Here is an 18,095-nt window from a genome sequence, read left to right on the forward strand (position 1 = left end):
TTCTTGTTTTCTTATAGGCAGCATGTAGTTTTATCTTGGTCTTATATCCAATCTGAAAATTTCTGCCTTTTAATTAGGTTGTTTAAACTGTACCCATCACACACACATACTCACACGCATATAAATACTACACATGTATGTTTATATATAGTTAAACTTTTATATTATGAGGTAATTGTACAGTCATACACATTTTTAAAAAATGATACAGAGAGATCTCATGTACCCTTACTTACTAATATACAATGATAACATCTTACAAAGCTAAAGGATGTTGAGTGTTTTTATCAGGAAAGATATTAGATTTTGTTAAATGTTTATTCTGTGTCTTGTTTGAATTCAGTTGATCTTGTGTATTATATTGAGTTGCAACTGCGTTGCATTCATGGTATAAATCCCACTTGGTCATAGTGTATATCCTTTTTATCTGTTGCTGGATTTGGTTTGCTAGTATTTTGTTGAAAATTCCTGAGCCTATGTAAGGAATATTGGTATGTAGTTTTCTATTCTTGTGATATCTTTGTCTGGTTTTGTTTTCAGAGTAATACTGGTCTCATTGAATGAGTTGGAAAGTGTTCCCTCCTCTTATTTTTTTTTTTGGAAGAGCTTATGAAGCATTGATATTTATTCTTCTTTAAATGTTTGGTGGAATTAACCAGTGATGCCGTCTGGGCCTGGTGTTTTCTTTGTGGGAAGTTTTTAGATTACTAATTCAATCTAATTGAATTACTAGCTGAATTCAGTCTAATTACTAATTTATTCAGAATTTCTTCTTGAATCATTTTTTGGTAGTTTGGATCTCTCTGGGAATTTTCCTCTTTTATTTTAGTTATCTAATTTCTTGGTTAAAATTGTTTGTAGTATTTCTTTGTAATCCTTTCTATTTCTGTAAGGTTAGTAATACTCTTTTATTCCTAATTTTGAGTTGTATTTCTTTTTTCACTTGGTAAAGCTAGATAAAGGTTTGTTGATTTTTTGTTTTTAATCTTGTCAAAGAACTAACTTTAGGTTTTGTTGATTTGTTGTTTTTGTCCGCTGTGACAACTCTTCTTTTGATTGTATTGTTAATATTTAGCTATTGATATGGTTTGGTTTGTATGCCATTTCATTTTTTGTTTTCTATATGTCTTATGTCTTTTTTCTCTGTTTCTCCTTTACTGCTTTCTTTTGCACTGATTTTTTTAAGTTATTTTCTTAGTGTTTGCTCAAGGTTTTACAATAGACATTTTTTCCTAACAGAAACTACTTTAGATTCATATTAATTTAATTCCAGTAAGATATAAAAAATTCCTCTCATGTACTTCTTTGCTAATTCTATGGGGAATTCTATGGCTAATTCTAAGGGGAATGCTAATTCCCCTTCTTTGCTAATTTTGTTATACGTTTTACATCTATTTATGTTACAAACCCAACAAATACATGGTTGCAGTTACTACTTTATATAAATCTATCTTTTAAAGAAGTAAAAGAGAGCATGTATATATTTATAGAGTTTGTATTATTTTAAAGTTATTTACCATTTCTCTTTCTCTTCATATATTTCTGTGGATTCGAGTTGCCATCTGGTGTCACTTCCTTTTGCTAGTACAGCTTTGTACCCACCCACCTCTTTTGTTTGTCATTGTCAAATATATTACATTTCTCTACGTTATAGGTCCAACAATACAATTACATATTTTTTATACGTAATTCCTTTTAAAATCATTTAAGAGCAGAAATATATATGTATATTGTCTTTTATAGTTATATAGTTAGTGTTACTGGCATTCTTTGTTTTTATCATATGGTTTATAGTTATTATTTGGTGTTACTTGCTTTCAGCCTGAAGAACTTCTCTTTAATATTTTTTTGAAGGTATATCTGCTAGCAGTGAATTCTCTGAGTTTTTGTTTTTCTGGGAATATCTTCATTTCACCTTCTTTATTGAAGATAGATTTGCTGGATTTAATATTCTTGGTTGACATTCTTTTTCTTTCTGTTCTCTAAATATATCCTCCCTCAGTCTTCTGGCCTCCATGGTTTCTGATGAGAAGTCAGCTGTTAATCTTTTTGGAGTTCGTTTATACTAGACAAGTTATTTTTCTCTTGCTGCTTTCAAGATTTTCTCTTTGTCTTTATATTTCAACATGTTAACTTGATGTCTGAGTGTGGATTCCTTTGCTTTTATTATACTACAATTTAATTTAGCTTCTTGGATACGTATCTTAATGTCGCCATCAAATTTGGGGAGTTTTCAGCATTATTTCTTCGAATATTTTTTCTCTTCTTTTCTCCCGGTACTCCCATTATGCATGTATTGGTGCACTTAGTCATATTCCACATTTCTCTAAGATTCTCTTTAGTTTTCTTTATTCTTTTTGATCTCTGTTCTTCCGAGATTGCATAATCTCTTATGATCTATCTTCAAGTTCACTGATTCTTTCCTCTGCCAGCTCAAATCTGTTGGTACCTATAATGAATTTTTCATTTCCATTATTGTACTTTTCAATTCCACATTTTCCATGTTGTTCATTTTTTACAGTTTCTGTCTCTTTATTGCTATTGTCTATTGGATAAGATATTGTCATCATATTTTCCTTTGCCTCTTTAAGTAAGGCTTCCTTTAGTTCTATGAACATATTTATAATGACTACTCTGAAGCCTTTGTCTACTAAGTACAATTTCTGGACCTTCTCAACGGCAGTTTCTATTGCCTGCCTTTTTTCCTATGTGTGGGCCATCCTTTCCTGTTTCTCTGCATCTCTTGTAATTTTTTTTTGTTCAGTACTATACATTTTAAATAATACTTTTGAGCAACTCTGAATTATGATTCTTTCATCCCCCACCCCCTGGGGGTTTTTCTTTGTTTAGAGACTTGGCTGGACTATGTAGTGAAGTCTGTTTTCTTCACGACGTATAGCCTCTGATGTTGCTTCTCAGAGGGGCAACATTGGGCATGCACACTCTCAAGCTGGGATGACTGTGTTTTTAGCAGTGCTTTTTTTGACTGTATCTTTCCCTGATCTCTCTGCGAAGCTTTCTTGTCTCTGTTGATTTCACCCTTAGTTTTTAGCGTCCACTAACTGGTAGTTGATTGCTCTGCTATTTTGGATAGTTCTCTTTGCCATAAAATGCCCATGGTCTGATCCAAGTAAATTCAGATTCCTTTACTGTATTTGTCTTTGAGGCCAATGTTTGAGGTTCTTTCTAACCTCAGAGGACTTTCTTAACTGTCTCTGTCCCTGGTTTTCTGTGCTATCTTTCTAGTTGTTTTATGGTTTAGCTTGTTCTACGAGCTATCAGCCTATTCTTAATTGCTTACCACTAAAACACCATCATTTTTTTTTCTTTCCTTTTTGCTGAGGAAGATTCGCCCTGAGCTAACATCTGTGCCAGTATTCCTCTCTTTTTTACGTAGATTGCCACCACAGCATGGCCGCCAATGAGTGGTGTAGGTCGGTGCCCAGGAACTGAACCCTGGGCCGCTGAAGCAGAGTGCGCCGAACTTAACCACTAAGCCACCAGGCCAGCCCCTAAAATACCATCATTTTTGACAGTACCCTTAAGCTTGAACTTCTATATACTCTGTTCCAAATAATGTTAGTTTCCTTGAGAGAGCTTGGGAGCTCTCTGTTCTTTTGGCCTGCCTTTACACCTTCGTAGAATCGGAACCTGTTCTCCAGAGGTGGGGACAGGTACAGTGGCCCTCTTCTTTTGGAGTGACACACCTGCTTTATGAGCAGTATGCTGGCAGGGCAGTAGCCTGTAGTTTTCTTGGCTCACCTCTCTTGGTGTGGGACCTCCACCCTATCAGCATATTCAGTCGAGCACAATTGGGGCCCTATTACTCTTCATCTGACAGGCCTGGGGTAGAGCTTCTGCCCTGCTAGTAGGCACCATGCAGAAGAAGAGAGCTCAGACCTACTTCTAAGTCACTTTTACCTGGAACATGCCTTCTACAACATGGAGCTAGGGGAGTGGGATGTGTAATTCTTGAGGCCTGCCCCTCTCTGAGAAATCCTGTTCTATTTTCTTGAGAGCTGGGGCGAAAGGGCCGTTTTTTCTTGGCGCCATCTGCCCAGAGTAGAGCTTCTATCAACCTGAAGTGGGGAGAAGTGAGGAGGGACTGGGCTATGGCACAGATTCTCACTATTCTTACCGAGATATAGTAGATTTTCCTGAATGAATGTTTCTCCATTTGCTGTATGCCTTTAGGATAGTTTCTGATATCTTAGGAATTAAGTGTGCCATTTTACTTTTTGTTTTCTGTTTTGTTCTCTCCCTCTCTCCCCCGCTGTCTCTCCCCCTCTCTCTTGCCTTCCTGTGGGCTACTTGAACACTTTTTAAGAATTCCTTTTTGTTTTATCTATGATGTTAATGAGTGTATCTCTTTGAATAGCTGTTTTAGTGCTTGCTTATCATTGGGAGTTTAATTTGAATGTTTTTTATATCCTATGTCTCTAACTTTTTCAACACTTGGAAGACAGTCATAATAATATTTTGATGTCCTTTTCTGCTAATTTTAACATGTGTTTCAGTTTTAATTGACTCTTCTCCTCATTATAGATTATGTGTTATTCCTTCTTTGCATATCTGGTATAAATCATTTCTACTGCATACCGAAGTTCAGTGGTTGCCTCAGGGCAAAGCACTTTATGATTGAGTTGCTAGCTGAACTAGTCACTTTTTTTTCAAATGGGATATAATTTTTACTTGAAAGAATGACTGACAGTCAAACTATAGTTATTCTGACTTGGATATTTGGCAGACATTTTCTCAAAATTGAATGAGTGAGCTAATGATCTTTCACTTCAAGGAAAGCAAGTAACAGTTTTTATTGCCCATGATAAAATTTGAGGTTTCTAAGCAAAAATTAGAATTTTGGAAAACTTGTATCCTCCATTGTGTGCTTGTTAGCTTTTCAATAATTAAAGTCTCTTCTGATTCAATTGGTGGTCATATTAATGAGTGTGGCTTTGTTTGATATTGCATAATGGAATATGTCAATCTTGGGCAATTTGCATAGGTCAATGAGCCAGTAATTTTTAAATGGCCAAGATGTGATGTTATAAAGTCATGCCTGGTTAAGAGATCAATTCAAAGTAAAAGATGGGCCAGTTGATTTTAATAGAGTATTAAAAGTTTATTAATATCATTTCGAGTCCACATCAGCTAATTACTTGTTGAGTTTTTGTGTAGTACAAAGAATAATATTCACAATTGTCTCAAATGGTTATTAAAATATGTGTTCCTTTTCTAACTACTTAACTATATAAAGCCAAATTTTCTTCATTTACTTCAATCAAAACAACATATCAGAGGAGATTGAATGTACAAGCAGATATGACAATCCACCTGTCTTCTACTAATTAGACATTAACAAGCTTTACAAAAATGTAATACCATGCTACTGTGATCACTTATATTTTTTGTTTGGAAAAATATTTATTTTTCATAGAAGTGTTATTTATATTAACTGGGTTTATTATTGGTAAGTCTAAATGAATTAAGAGATTTATATTCTTTTTTTTTGGTGAGGAAGATTGGCCATGAGCTAACATCTGTGCCAACTTTCCTCTTTTTTTTTTTTTTTTTTTTTGTATGTGGGATGCCACCAGAGCATGGCTTGATGAGCAGTGCGTAGGTCTGCACCCGGGGTCCAAACCTGCAAACCGTGGGCCGCCGAAGCAGAACACACGAACTTAACCCACTATGCTACTAGGCTGGCCCTGAGATTTGTATTCTTAAAATTGTCAATTTTAATTTCTAATATGGAAAATATCAATAGATATAACCCACATAAACAAAAAGTTTGGGGAGTCCTCAATAATTTTTTACATTGTAAAGGAGTCTTGAGACCAAACAGTTTGAGACTTCTTTGCGTATGCTTTTTCTCCTCATGGTCCCAATGTGACTGCTGTACCTCCTGGAATGACATCTATATTCCAGGGTAGATGAGGGAAGGAAGAATACTGGAGAAAGCAGCCATGGCTATATCAGGAAAGCAAAATGTTTTCCCAGAAAACCTCAAGGCTAATTTTTTTAAAGAAAACTTTCTTACATATTTACCCTTAACTGCAAAATAGTGTGAGAAAGTGAGAACTTTTAGTTGGATCCATTGCTGCTCAGAACAAAGTTGAAGTTATGTTGGTAAGGATGGATATTGGGTAGACAGTTAGCTATGTCTGTTACGCATAGGTTTTTTTTTTGTTTGTTTGTTTTTAATGACCAGTCCTGGTCAGAGTTTCAAGGAAACTCCCATATGAAGTTCTGTTGTTTGATTCCTTTATACAGAATCCCAGAAACTTGCTTAGACATCTCACCTCATTGTCTTCCTGTTAATTCTTGGCTTCTACTTTCCAGAGTGTGTTTGGTCTCTGTGGGCTCTGCATCTTGGTTCTACCCCTGAGGTACAATCTATTGGAGCCACACATGGACTTGCAAAACATCATTGACAAGATTGAATTGTGAAACGTCCCTTATTGTTCCACAGAGCTTCTCTTTATCTTTGTGACTTGGTAACTTCTTACATTAACAAAACTTTTCTTTCTCACACCCTCACTCTTTCCCAATCTACATACCAGTTTCCTGATGGATTTATTTGTAGTAACTCAATTGTGAGCTCACTGCCATCTTTGACCCAGAAATTTACTTTTACAGTAGTCATGATTTGCTTTTTAAAAAATGAGTCATAGCCTTTATGGATTATTCTGGCCCAGGATTGGGAATGAAATTTGCATCTTAAAGTATGGTCTGGGAACCAGCAGCGTGGGAGTCACCTGGGAGCTTATTGGAAATGCAGAATCTCAATCTATTTCAGAATCTCAGTCTACTTGTCAATCTACTAACAAATCACAGACTGCATTTTAGCAACATCCCTAAATGATTCAAGGGCACAAAGTTTCAGAAGCAGTGGTCTAAGGGAGACAACAAAGGAGAAGAGGGCATGGGGCTGTGTTCTGAGGAACTCTCATGTTCAATGTAGACAAAAAGAGCCCACCAAAGAGATGAGAGCAAGCTAGGGAAGTGTGTGGTAGCACACTGTGACATCCCCCGATGCCTTCTCTGAGGACAGAGGATGCAGTGAGGCTTTCATCTCTCCCAGGGCTACAAGATGGTGGCCCCCATTAAGCAGTGACTGAATGTATTAAAGATTATATGAAAATAATTTGCCAAAGTTTTTATCACTTGGGCATTGAAGCTTAGTTTCAGCTTGAACTGGAATGGAACTCTTTTTCTCTTTGGTATTCCTAATTCCAGTTCTTGACATTGGTGTTTGATAAACCACCATTGGTAAACTTTCCTTTTTCTCATTCAGAAACATGCTGTTCTGACTGTAGGAGAGAATGGTATCACCCACTCTACCCTGATATAATTTATGTATGTGGTTTTTTATGTCATTCTTCAACTTTTCCCTAGAGGTACATTCCTCATCAAAACACTATTTCAAAGCAGTTCTGAGGTAACATTATCATTGCCACAGGCCTAGGAGTCAGATTTATTTTTGTCCATATTTTGTGCCTGATAACAGTTGTTTGCCTATGGTAGCTGCATAGTAAATAAGTATGCAATGAATGAGTAACTGATTTGAATGAACCCTGGGATTTGCTTCCTGAAAAGTAGATCTGTTATGGTGCTGAACTTCTTGGATTTTTCAGTAAGTTCAGATAAGCAGCAGTATGTACGGAATAAAACAAAACAAAACATGGTCTGTTGGAACTGAATTGTTAACTTCCTACCAGGTAGTGGAGAAGCAATCCTAAATATTGACAGGTTTCAGGCTTTAAAACATCTGTATCTTCTGGGGCTAGTTATTTGTTTGATTTTACCAATGTACAATATTGAATTGTTCTAACAAGGGAAACAGAATAAAGGCTTACAGCATTAAATTTATTTCTCAAGTTCATAAGTAAGGTAAAGAGCAACTTTTAGATCCCAGTCAGGATTTATAATGTTATCGAGTTTAGCGGGTAGGCCTCTCTCCACCCCAATATTCATTCTCTATGAAATAATGAATGTCAGAAAGATCTAGGATGTGAATTATTGCTGCTCTTAGTACCTCAGAACTTTTTTGTAGATTTCCAGATGGTGTTCAACTGGCCATTTCTTGTAAGGTAGCAGGTAATATGATAGTGGTTATAATTGGTTTTCTGTACAAATAATCCAAGGCATATGGTACTTTGTTTTAATTTAGTAGATTAATTTAAAGTTTAGTAGTAAATCTCGTGTAGGTAAGCCTTTAAGCCTGGATTCATAGCAGTACCCTGTGTTTAGCCATAATACATTCTTGACTCATGAATGAAACCTGAATGGTAATAGATTTATCTGTTGTGTGGACAGGGGAACTCTCCATTCCCAGTGAGTCAGTTTGTGAATAAGGTGATTGAATGAAATGCCTAATTAAATCTGGTCTTTTAGAAACAGTCTTTGATGATATATTGCCAACACTTTGAGCATACTTTATAATTTTATTCTTTTCCTTTTTAACTGTCTAATTGACTAGCTTAAGACCAAGAGACATTCCATTGAGACTGAACACTTAATAACACTTAAGAGACCTGAATTTTTATTTCTACTTAGACTTATAAAATAAGGTGAGAATATAATAAAAATATTCAAAAAATTGCACAAACAGCATTGCTATAAAGACAAAGAAGACAACATTGCCAAAACAAGTGCTGGCTGGCAGGCCACCTAGGAGATCTTGAAACATTTCTTCATCAGCATTTTAGGGATATCAGGTGTTCAAAAGCCAAGTATACAAAAGTCAAGGCAGTCTGTAATTTGGTGGGTTGAGGGGAAGTAGAAAATAAAACTTTCTTGATGGCTAGCTTTCTTTAAGGAGAGCCTTGGTGGAATGGAATCAACTCTTCCTCAAGGGAGTTCTTAAATGATCCACTAGCTCTACTTGTACTTCTCATTGACCAACGAATTTTACCTCCTAATTACATCTCAGCCTTCTTTGGTCTTCCTCATGATTATCACATGGCATGTGAACTGAATAGAGAATAGGTAATCTTTAAAATATCATCTTTTCCATTTGTAATAGTTTTTTTTATTCATTTGGTTTAGAGCAAGGATGAATGGGTTCAAGAAACGTTACTTTCTTCTTTTTAAAAATCAGATTTACATTTGGAACATTCACTTTTTTTAGAAAGTTAAAGTGTGGAAGATTATTGTATTCGTTTGCTAGGGCTACCATAACAAAGTGCCACAGACTGGGTGGTTAAAACAACAGGAATTTATTTTCTCACAGTTCTAAAGGGAGAAGTCCTAGATCAAGGTGTCAGCAAGTTTGGTTTCTCCTGAGGCCTCTCTTCTTGGCATGTAGAGGGCCATCTTCTCCCTGTATCTTTCCTCTGTGCTTGTCTGTGTCTTAATAGCCTCTTCTTAAAAGTACACCATTCATATTGGATTAGGGCCCACCCTAAAGACCTCATTTTAACATAATTACCTTCAAGACACCATCTCCAAATATAGTCACATTCTGAGTACTGGGGATTAGGACTTCAATATATGAATTCTGAGGGGACACAATTCAGTCCATAACAATTATGTATCAAGGAGGTCAACTTAAAAGCAGAGAGACCAGGTAGAAAGTTATTCAAGAATTCCAAGTAAGAAAGGAAGAGAACCTAAACTAAGGCATTGATGATAGAAATGGAGATGAGATTTGAGATTCAGAGACATTAAGGAGAAAGAATTTGATACAAGACCTGGTGACTGAAGACGGAAGGGTGTGAGAGGGAGGAGGCTAGCATGACTCTCAGATTTCTCTGATCCAGGAGGAGAAACAGGCTTGAGGGAGTAGATGTGAGCTGTGTGATGTGCCTGCTGAGTAGTCAACACTTTGCAGCCAAATGACCTGGATGGGGTCAGCTGTCCTTTTTTCTCCTTCCGCATTCTTCAGTGGCTCCTCACAGCGTGGACCACACGACATATAACTGAACATGCAATTTCTCACCTCTGAACCTCCGCTTGAATGTGTCTTAAGACACTTTTTACCCTCTTATTTTTACAGTTAATTCCAAATTCCTGTTCTCTTCTTGTTAACTTAAGTTCATTTAGGGCAAGAACTATTGTTTTATTCATCTTTGCCAAATTCTCCAGTATCTAATAGCTGGCCCAGTACATAGTAGTTTGTGCTCAGCAAATTCTAGTTGACAGAATGATTTGTCAGTAGGATTGTTATGATCAATTACTTCTTTGCACATTTTAATTAAAGCTTGATACTTAACACCTGCTTGGTTTTCTTACAGAATGAGAAGACTTTGGGACGTTCCATGAGTCATTCAAGTAACGTTTCTAAGGTAGAGTGCCACTGAAATATGTTATTTTTGTAGCTTGGGGTTTTTATATTCTTATACCTTGCATGTGTTTATAGTCTTTTCTTTTAAAGACATACAGTTCATGATACACTTCTTTAATCTGCTCTGGGACCAATACAATGAGGTGTATGGCAGTTATGTTTTTCTAGTGAGGCAATTCTGAGTGTGTTGAGGGGGTGACTAATAGGAGAAAACCCCATTGCTTCCAGTAGAAGTAATTTACTTTCAGGTAAAAGAAATCTCAGAGAGTCACCAGAGAAACTGTCACCTCAATTATGAACTCATTTGACTGACAGTAACAAAAAGCCAACTCTAGTGACTTAAATAATTCTGGATTTTATGTGGTTCCGATGACAAGATATCTGGAGGTAGGTGGTTCAAAGCTGATGCAGTTGCTCACAGATGTTGCCAGGGACCCAGGCACTTTCTGTTTTCTCTGTGTCACCTTCCTTAGCATGTTGTTATCCTCATGCTTAGCACCTTATGGTCTCAAGGTGGGAGCTAGACCTCTAGGCACCATGGCTGTGGCCTTGGCAGGAATAAGAAGAATGATAAAGGATGGAGTGGTCCATCAGCTGAGTGACCCTTTACAACAGGAAGGCAAAAGCTTTCCCAGAAGCCCCACCCAGCCGCCTGACTTGTGCTTACATCTCACTGTCCGGAACTGGATTACAAGGCCACCTCCGGCTAGAAGGTGGCCAGGAAGAGGAGAGCTGAGGGGGTGAATTGGCCATCCAACAGCACCTGATAGACCTGTGGTATAGTCAGTTGAGTAGCCTGCCAGGAGCATGTCAGCTGCTAGGGGTGACCCAGGGGGCAGCAGGCAGTGTCTCACATTCGGTAAGCTTGTTCCCATGCACTGCTCATCTCTCAGCCCAGACACAGGCTCTGGTCAACCCCTTGTCCATGCTGGTATGTCCATGCAGGTTTCTTGCAGAGATGGACCTTCTCCCCATGTCTCTGTCAGCTGGCCAAACACTGACACAAATCCTGACAGGAAGATCTGAACAACGTGACAAAACCTGTCCTGCTGTCTCAGGCCTCCTAAGTACTCTGAAACAAACAGTCATATTTTATGCCGTTTTAATTTACCAACTACACAGATATTTTCATTCCTATCACCCTTTCTTTTTGAATCAAGAGCAAATCCTCTAAGACATTAATCAGTCTGTTCTTAGGCATATTTATGATCTAATCATATCATTCTTCCACTTGATTTTGCATAAAAAGAAAAGTCCACAGTGCTCAGTTATAACATTGAAGGCCGTTTACAGAGTGCTACTCAGTTCATTCCTGACTTGATCTCCCCCCAGACCAGTCCTTCAAGCCATGGGCATCGGCCACTTCATATAAATACCTTTTACTGAATGCTCCCATCTGTTCCAACCTCCATTTCTTTTCTTTTGCTGTTCCTTCAGCCAGGCATGGAGCTGAAGCTATAGAACTGTGCAGTGGTAGGTCATTACTGTTTGAGTAACATGTCCGGTTTTGCCCTACCACCTTTTGAAGGAGCTATCCAACATTTAAGCACCAAGAAAAGTGAGGAGATGTAGAGCCAGATGGCGTGACTGGTTGAGTTGAACTCAATATTTTGAAAGCACGCGGTGGCACTCATTGCTTTGCTCCAGTGGCTGAGGGCAGTTCTGAAGGAGGGCATCGTCCTATGCCTCAGATACGTGTCTGTTTGTTTATGCTTTTAATCAGATTTTATCTGAAGGAAAGTTTCCTCTTATAGTTAAAAAAAAAAAAAAGTTTCTAAACCACTGGCTTACAGTATCTAGAGGAACATTTTATGGGCTTGGCGCAGGCCTGGGGCGTGGGTGTTCCGAGTTGCTCTGTGAGGGTTTGGGGGCTAGATGGACAAGGATTTATTAGCCATGTAACTTTGAGGAAAGACACTTCTCTGAGCTTTAATTTCTTGATGAGTAAAGTAGGGTAATTTTACAGCCTTCAGGGTTGTTGTGAGTCTTAGGGATGATGTTTGCAAGGAGCCGTGGGTCAGCTCCTTCAGTCAGTCAGTAAACGGACTCTTGTCAACCTTTGTGGAACTCTGATGGTCTTAGGTTGACTAGGTCAGGCTAGTCCTTGACAGTAGCTGTTACTCTTTGATTACTGATCAAAGGCAGAACTATGTGCTTTAAAATAAATATCACCTGGGGGTGAAAATGAAGAAATCTGATCAAAACTTTGGCCTCTCCTTCCTTCCTTCTTGCACACATCTTTATCGCGTGTTCTTTGTGCCGGGCACTGAGCTAGGCACTGGCCTAAAGTGAAGAGCAAAACAAACATGGCCGCTGATGTGGAGCTTTCCTGTGGGCAGCGTTGGAATTTTCTTAAACAGCAGTTTTATCTCCACACTCTAACCCTCTTAGGAGCAGGGGAACTGTGAAGCCTCAAAGCTTTCTGCCTCAGAGCAGGGCCAAAAAGATTTGGGCCTCTTCCATTTTCAAAGCAGGAGTTCCTGTGCACTTAACTGGGATCAGAGGAAAAATATCAGGAGTGGCATGTGCTCACATCACTTCTCAGTGAACCCATCAGCATGAAATTTGTTGCAAAAATGTACCCCTCCATAAGTAGGAAAGTTAGTATAATATGGAGTTGTCAGGCATGAACTAGTTAAATCACTACTGTGAAAGGTAACTGTGTTTTTGAAAATACAGTTCTTTATTGCAGTATTTATAAAATGAGCCTGTTGTTGGAAGCCACTTTTAGGCCATGACATGTAAAACTCTGTCTTCGGTGTAGCAGACATACTTAAGCAGATGCTTCCATACCCTTGAGATCAAAAATACAAAGAAAGGTCAGACCACAGACATGTTTTAAGCTACCTGAAATCTCTGTTGTCTCTGTCAGGAGACTTTTTCTGCTGACTCAGCCTCCAGCTGGGTTCAGAGCTGGTCTGTGCTCATGTCAGTCAGTCAACTGCAGTCTGCATTATGCTCCTGCAGTTTCCCACTTAGTGGTTCCCACTCATGAAGTTAGAGGTTGAGAACGGGTAAAAGTAAACCTTCAGTCTCTCTCATAGTGTTGCAGCTAGATTTCGTTACAAAATGATGGAGTGGTTCAGTGTTTATTGGAGGCTCCCCATGTTTCATTTTAGCCTCAAAAACCATACTCCCTTTCAGCCAATTTGATGGGATGTGCAAGAGGCTGCTAGATGTGGTGGCTTACCTGTCTTTAAAATGGGGTCAGGTGTGATCCTCTTGGAGAGTTAATAAAGGAAGCATATTGGGACATTTAAGCAATTCTGATGACCAGGTCTTCACTCGGTACTGTTTTTATTAATAGTAATGATCATTTATTGAGCCTCTGTTACAAGAGCAAAGTTTCATGAAATTTGTCACCTCTTCCTAGTGGCCCATCCTGACCACCTAAGTGGTCCCCTGGTCACCTTTTCCTGTTTTGTTTTCAACAGAGCACTTGTAATTGCCTGAGTTCTTATTGAATTTTTTCTGTTGGCCCTTCACCCCATATGTATACTCCATGAGCACAGAATTGTGTCTTGTTTACCCTTAAATCTTCAGAGCCAGGAGTAGAATCTAGCTCTGGAGGTGGTCAGTACGTGTCTGTTGAGCCAGTGTTTTCATGGTGTTGTGCTAGATGCTTTATATCCAGCCCGTTGTTCCTCTTCATTGTCATAGCCACCTCCTGGGCTCAAGCCTTCTCAGCTACTGCAGTAGCTTTCCAAGAATCGGCCTACATTCTTACCGCCTTCCAAATCATGCTCCACCCCAGCAACCAGGTAAATAGAATCCTAATGCTTCTCTTGTTAAGCCTTCACTGGCTTCTCATCATATTTAGAATAAGATTCCAACTCCCTACCTCAATGTGCCAGATCTAAGATGATCTGGTCCTGGCCAGTTGTAACTTCATCCATTTATAGCACCTGTTACAGTTTATAATGATCTTGTAGCGATGTGTAGAAAACCTTTTTTTTTTTTAAGAAGTAGCAGAATTGTCCCCTAGGAAAAGACCTGTTGTGTTGACTGAGTGCCTGGAGAAGCTGTTTGAGGAAGGATGAAACCCACAGGGGGCATGCTTGCAGAAAGATGGGCATTTGAATACAGCTTGCTGTGCAGCCCTGCTCTGCCCTTTCCCTTGCTGAGGGGTCCTTGATCATGTGGGCCAGCAGAGCCATCCTGGAGCAGTGTTCCCCAGATGTGAGCCATCTACACCCCACCCTCACCCCATGCACTACCCATGCTGCTGTTTGCTCAATCGTTTTCTTTAAACCAACTCACTATATTTAATTAAACAAATTTGTTTGCAACAAAAATTTTATATCATTTATCTGAAATCACATTTTTGATTTGCTAGTTTGCTGACATGAAATTACAACATAACTTAAAAAATTTGTTCTTCAGTACGTCCTCTAAACTCTTATTCTGTCACCCACCACTGGTCCTGATATTGCCCTTTGTGAACTAGGGCTCTGATAGGCAAGGGGATTTGGGAGGCTGTGCGGTAGAGAGAAGGGAGGGGTGGAGGTGAGGGTCTCTGCTGTAAGAGTGTGATGTACAGCCTCTGGCTGTGAGGTGGCCATCACTCCCAGGGTGACTTGGAGCATGGGCTGGTGAGGGGAATGCAGTGAGGTACTGAGCACGGCCTCAGGGTGGACTTCAGGTGATCACGGAGGCTGCTTATGGAAGGCCCACCACATTAGGATAAGGTGAGGTGACTCCCTGTCCAGGGGATTGTACCACCGCTGCCCCCCACCTACAGGCTGTCTCATTGCTCGGCACGAGGAATCCTCGTCTGAAATGTAGACAAGGAGGCCCAGTGCAGTGTTTATGAGGATTGCATGAGTTTGGATTTTGTCTAACACTTAACTGTGTGCCAGACATTGTGCTTTGAATGCTGAACCAAACAGAGAAGAGAGGAGTAAGCAGACCTCCATAAAACACCCGCAGATGGAAAGAATTACTATGAAGGTAAAAGATGGGGGGCGGAGGTCAAGAAATACAAAGAACCAAAGTTAGAAGGGCTACTCAGGAGAGGTGTGGCTGAGGAGGGGAAACTTAAAGCAGGATATAAAAAGGTGAAAAGGAGCCAGCCAGGATGGGGTTAAACTATAGTAGAAAACTGTCACTTCCTTGGGAAATCCAATACTTAGAGAGGAAAGGCAGATATTTGCAGACTTAGTCAGTGGAAGTGATGGCTGTCACAGCTGTGGGATTGCAGGGTGCCAGGGTGCCTGCAAACTGTGGGACTGTGTTGGCTGGGGCCATTCCAGTGAGGACCACTGTACTTTGGCCTAAAGTCCTTTAGAGGAAGATTGGAATTCCCTGAGGAAGCTTGAACTCACTCCATTCCACTGAAATTTTTTTAGATACCAGGAATTGGCCTAGGCTAGGCTCATCGTAAGGGCTGGGCTTTCTAAAGCCTCTGCTGATGCCTCTCGGGAGGATTATGTGCAGGAAGGGACGGCAAACAGACACGGTGTTAATTTATACCATGTAAACTGAGGAAATGAGGAAAGCATTTTCGTTCAACCCTGGGGATTACACTTGGTCTAGGTGACACAGTTTCTTGAGCAAATTCGAGTAAGCACTCCCTGGCAGCACTTACCCCAGGAATACGGCAGTGGTAGGCTAGACATCCATCATGAAGCCTGAGGCATGGGTGCCCTCCTCCCTGCAGCCAGCAGGCTCATCAGGCTCCATTAATTGCTGAAGGCTCTTACCTGGTAGGATATTTTAGAGCTCTGCATAATTTTATTCAGATACCATAAGCATTATGTGCCTCTGGTTAATCAAATATTCCTGGGTAGAAGTCAGACTGGACATGTTTAATGAGTACTTAAAATTATTGCTGCTCTGTTGTTTGGCAGGCAAATCTCAATGAATTTGAGCATTCACTCTCTTAGATCTCTTGAGTATTTTCTAATTACTGTTGCCATTAGATAGGAATGAGATACAGCAGAATGTCACATGTCAGATGTAAATGCAGCCTTAGGAGGGAGGCTTGCTGGCCACACACCCTGGCGGGGTTGTCAAGACCAGGGTCTGCTTCTTTCTGTTTCTGAATACAAAGTTGACCAGTGACACACTTAGTTTACTCAGGCTTATGGGTTAAGTATAAGGCAAAATGTGCCTTTCTTAATTTATACTGAAGAAAATAACTGTCCTAAAGACGGGATACTTATTTATATATGACAGAAACAAAGGGAATGAATTGGAGAAGTTGAATGGCATCAAGTAGTGACAGCCAGCTTCATGCGTGTCGCCAACACTATGTAGCCTCACTTTGGATCCTAATGGAGCACCATGGGAAATATTTGGCTGTTTGGCTCCCCTTTTGCCAAGTTTGACTATATTTTCGTATATTTTTTCTTCTTACTGGTTACAGTTTAGTTTTTGGTTAAAGCTTTAGACCAGCAGTTTTCAAAATTTGGTTCTCAGTCTCTCTTGGAGTTGGGAGGCAAGATTAAAACCAGTTTCACAATAATACTAAGACATTATTTGCCTTTTACACTCTCATTCTCTCACGAGTATGCAGTGGAGTTTCCAGGGGCTAAGTGACATACGAGACCCCATCTTCTCTCTGACGCTAATGGAATGTGTGCTGGTGGTCTTGTGTTTTGAAATTTTCTAATATAGTGAAGTTTGATCGATGTAACCCACATAAACACAAGTTCTTTGGGGGCCTCAATAATTTTTTAGAGTGTAAAGGGGTCCTGAGACCAACAAGTTTGAGAGCCTCTGTTTTAGATCTGTTAATAGAGAGATAGTCCCTCCAGAGTGTACTTGTTTTATTCATTCAACAAGTGTTCACTGAGCACCTACTGTATGCCAGGCACTATGCTAGGCTAAACAGCAGCAACTTCTGAGTTAACATATTGTTTCAGAAACATCTTTTCATAAACCTTGCTAAGTGCTATGAAAAAAAATGAACAAGGTATGAGGACAGTGAATAATAGGAATAAAAAGCCCTTTTTGAGGAGAAACCTTAGAAAGGGCCAGTTGTGCTGGGTGGGGTGTGGGAACATCCCCAGGAGGAGCAATAGGGTGTGGACTGCAGAGTGACCAACAGCACGTGGCAGAGCAGAGAGGGTGGCCCAGCTGGAGTGTTGGGGCCTTCGAAGGGGTTTCAAGCAGATCTCTGAACCTTCTTTTAGATTGTAGGGAGAGGACGTGTGCCTAAAAAGATTACTGATTTCATTTGTCACCTTCTAACTCATTTGGCTTTAGAGGAGGAGCCTTAACATTAAGTTTGGGGTCATCCTTCTTGTCTCCTGTGTTCCTGTCAGTTGCATTCTCCTAGGCTCTAGGTTTACCCGCCAGATGAGTAGCCTGGGCAGAAACTCTTTTCATCCCAAGTTGAGTGGACAGTGGTAACCTCTCTTGAAATTAGGGCATTTCATAGTAGAGATACCTGCAGGTTTACTCTGCAGATCATCCTGTAGTAGTAGTTCACATGGTAGCCTTGCTTCACAGTGGAGGTGTTCTTGGAATGGTGTGTGTTGCATTTATGCATCTCCTCTGATTTTATTTGATCCTTGCAGCAGCCCTGTGGATTACTGACCTGATTTTTAAATGATTAAACTCCTCTTCCAAGAGGGTAAGCCCTTGGGAGGTGGTGTGCGCTCAGTGGAGTGGCCCCAGAACACAGAATGAGGACTTTGGAGTCAAAAGCTAGTGCTTTTGCCACCACCCCAGAGTTTTCTCAAAGAATTCTTGGAAATGAAAGTACATTTCGATTATATTTGAAAAGTTAAACATTTGAAGGAAGTCTATAGTAGTAAAGAGTTCTTTTGAGTGGTAAATAACTCAGAAACAGCCCTTTCGC

The 18,095-nt window shown here is 39.7% G+C and overlaps 1 protein-coding gene across 5 annotated transcripts in view; it reads left to right on the top strand.

Moving 5' to 3' along the window:
* Window positions 1-18,095, top strand: part of MARCHF8 (membrane associated ring-CH-type finger 8) — a 123,641-nt gene that overhangs the window by 89,483 nt on the left and 16,063 nt on the right. For all 5 annotated transcript variants that reach the window (XM_058542886.1, XM_058542885.1, XM_058542887.1 and 2 more), the window contains one exon: window positions 10,239-10,289. In XM_058542886.1, the coding sequence (XP_058398869.1) occupies window positions 10,239-10,289 (51 nt within the window). The remainder of the gene's footprint in view (window positions 1-10,238; window positions 10,290-18,095) is intronic.

The sequence above is a fragment of the Diceros bicornis genome, chromosome 6 (genome assembly GCF_020826845.1).
Source record: "Diceros bicornis minor isolate mBicDic1 chromosome 6, mDicBic1.mat.cur, whole genome shotgun sequence".
NCBI classification, from domain to species: domain Eukaryota; kingdom Metazoa; phylum Chordata; class Mammalia; order Perissodactyla; family Rhinocerotidae; genus Diceros; species Diceros bicornis.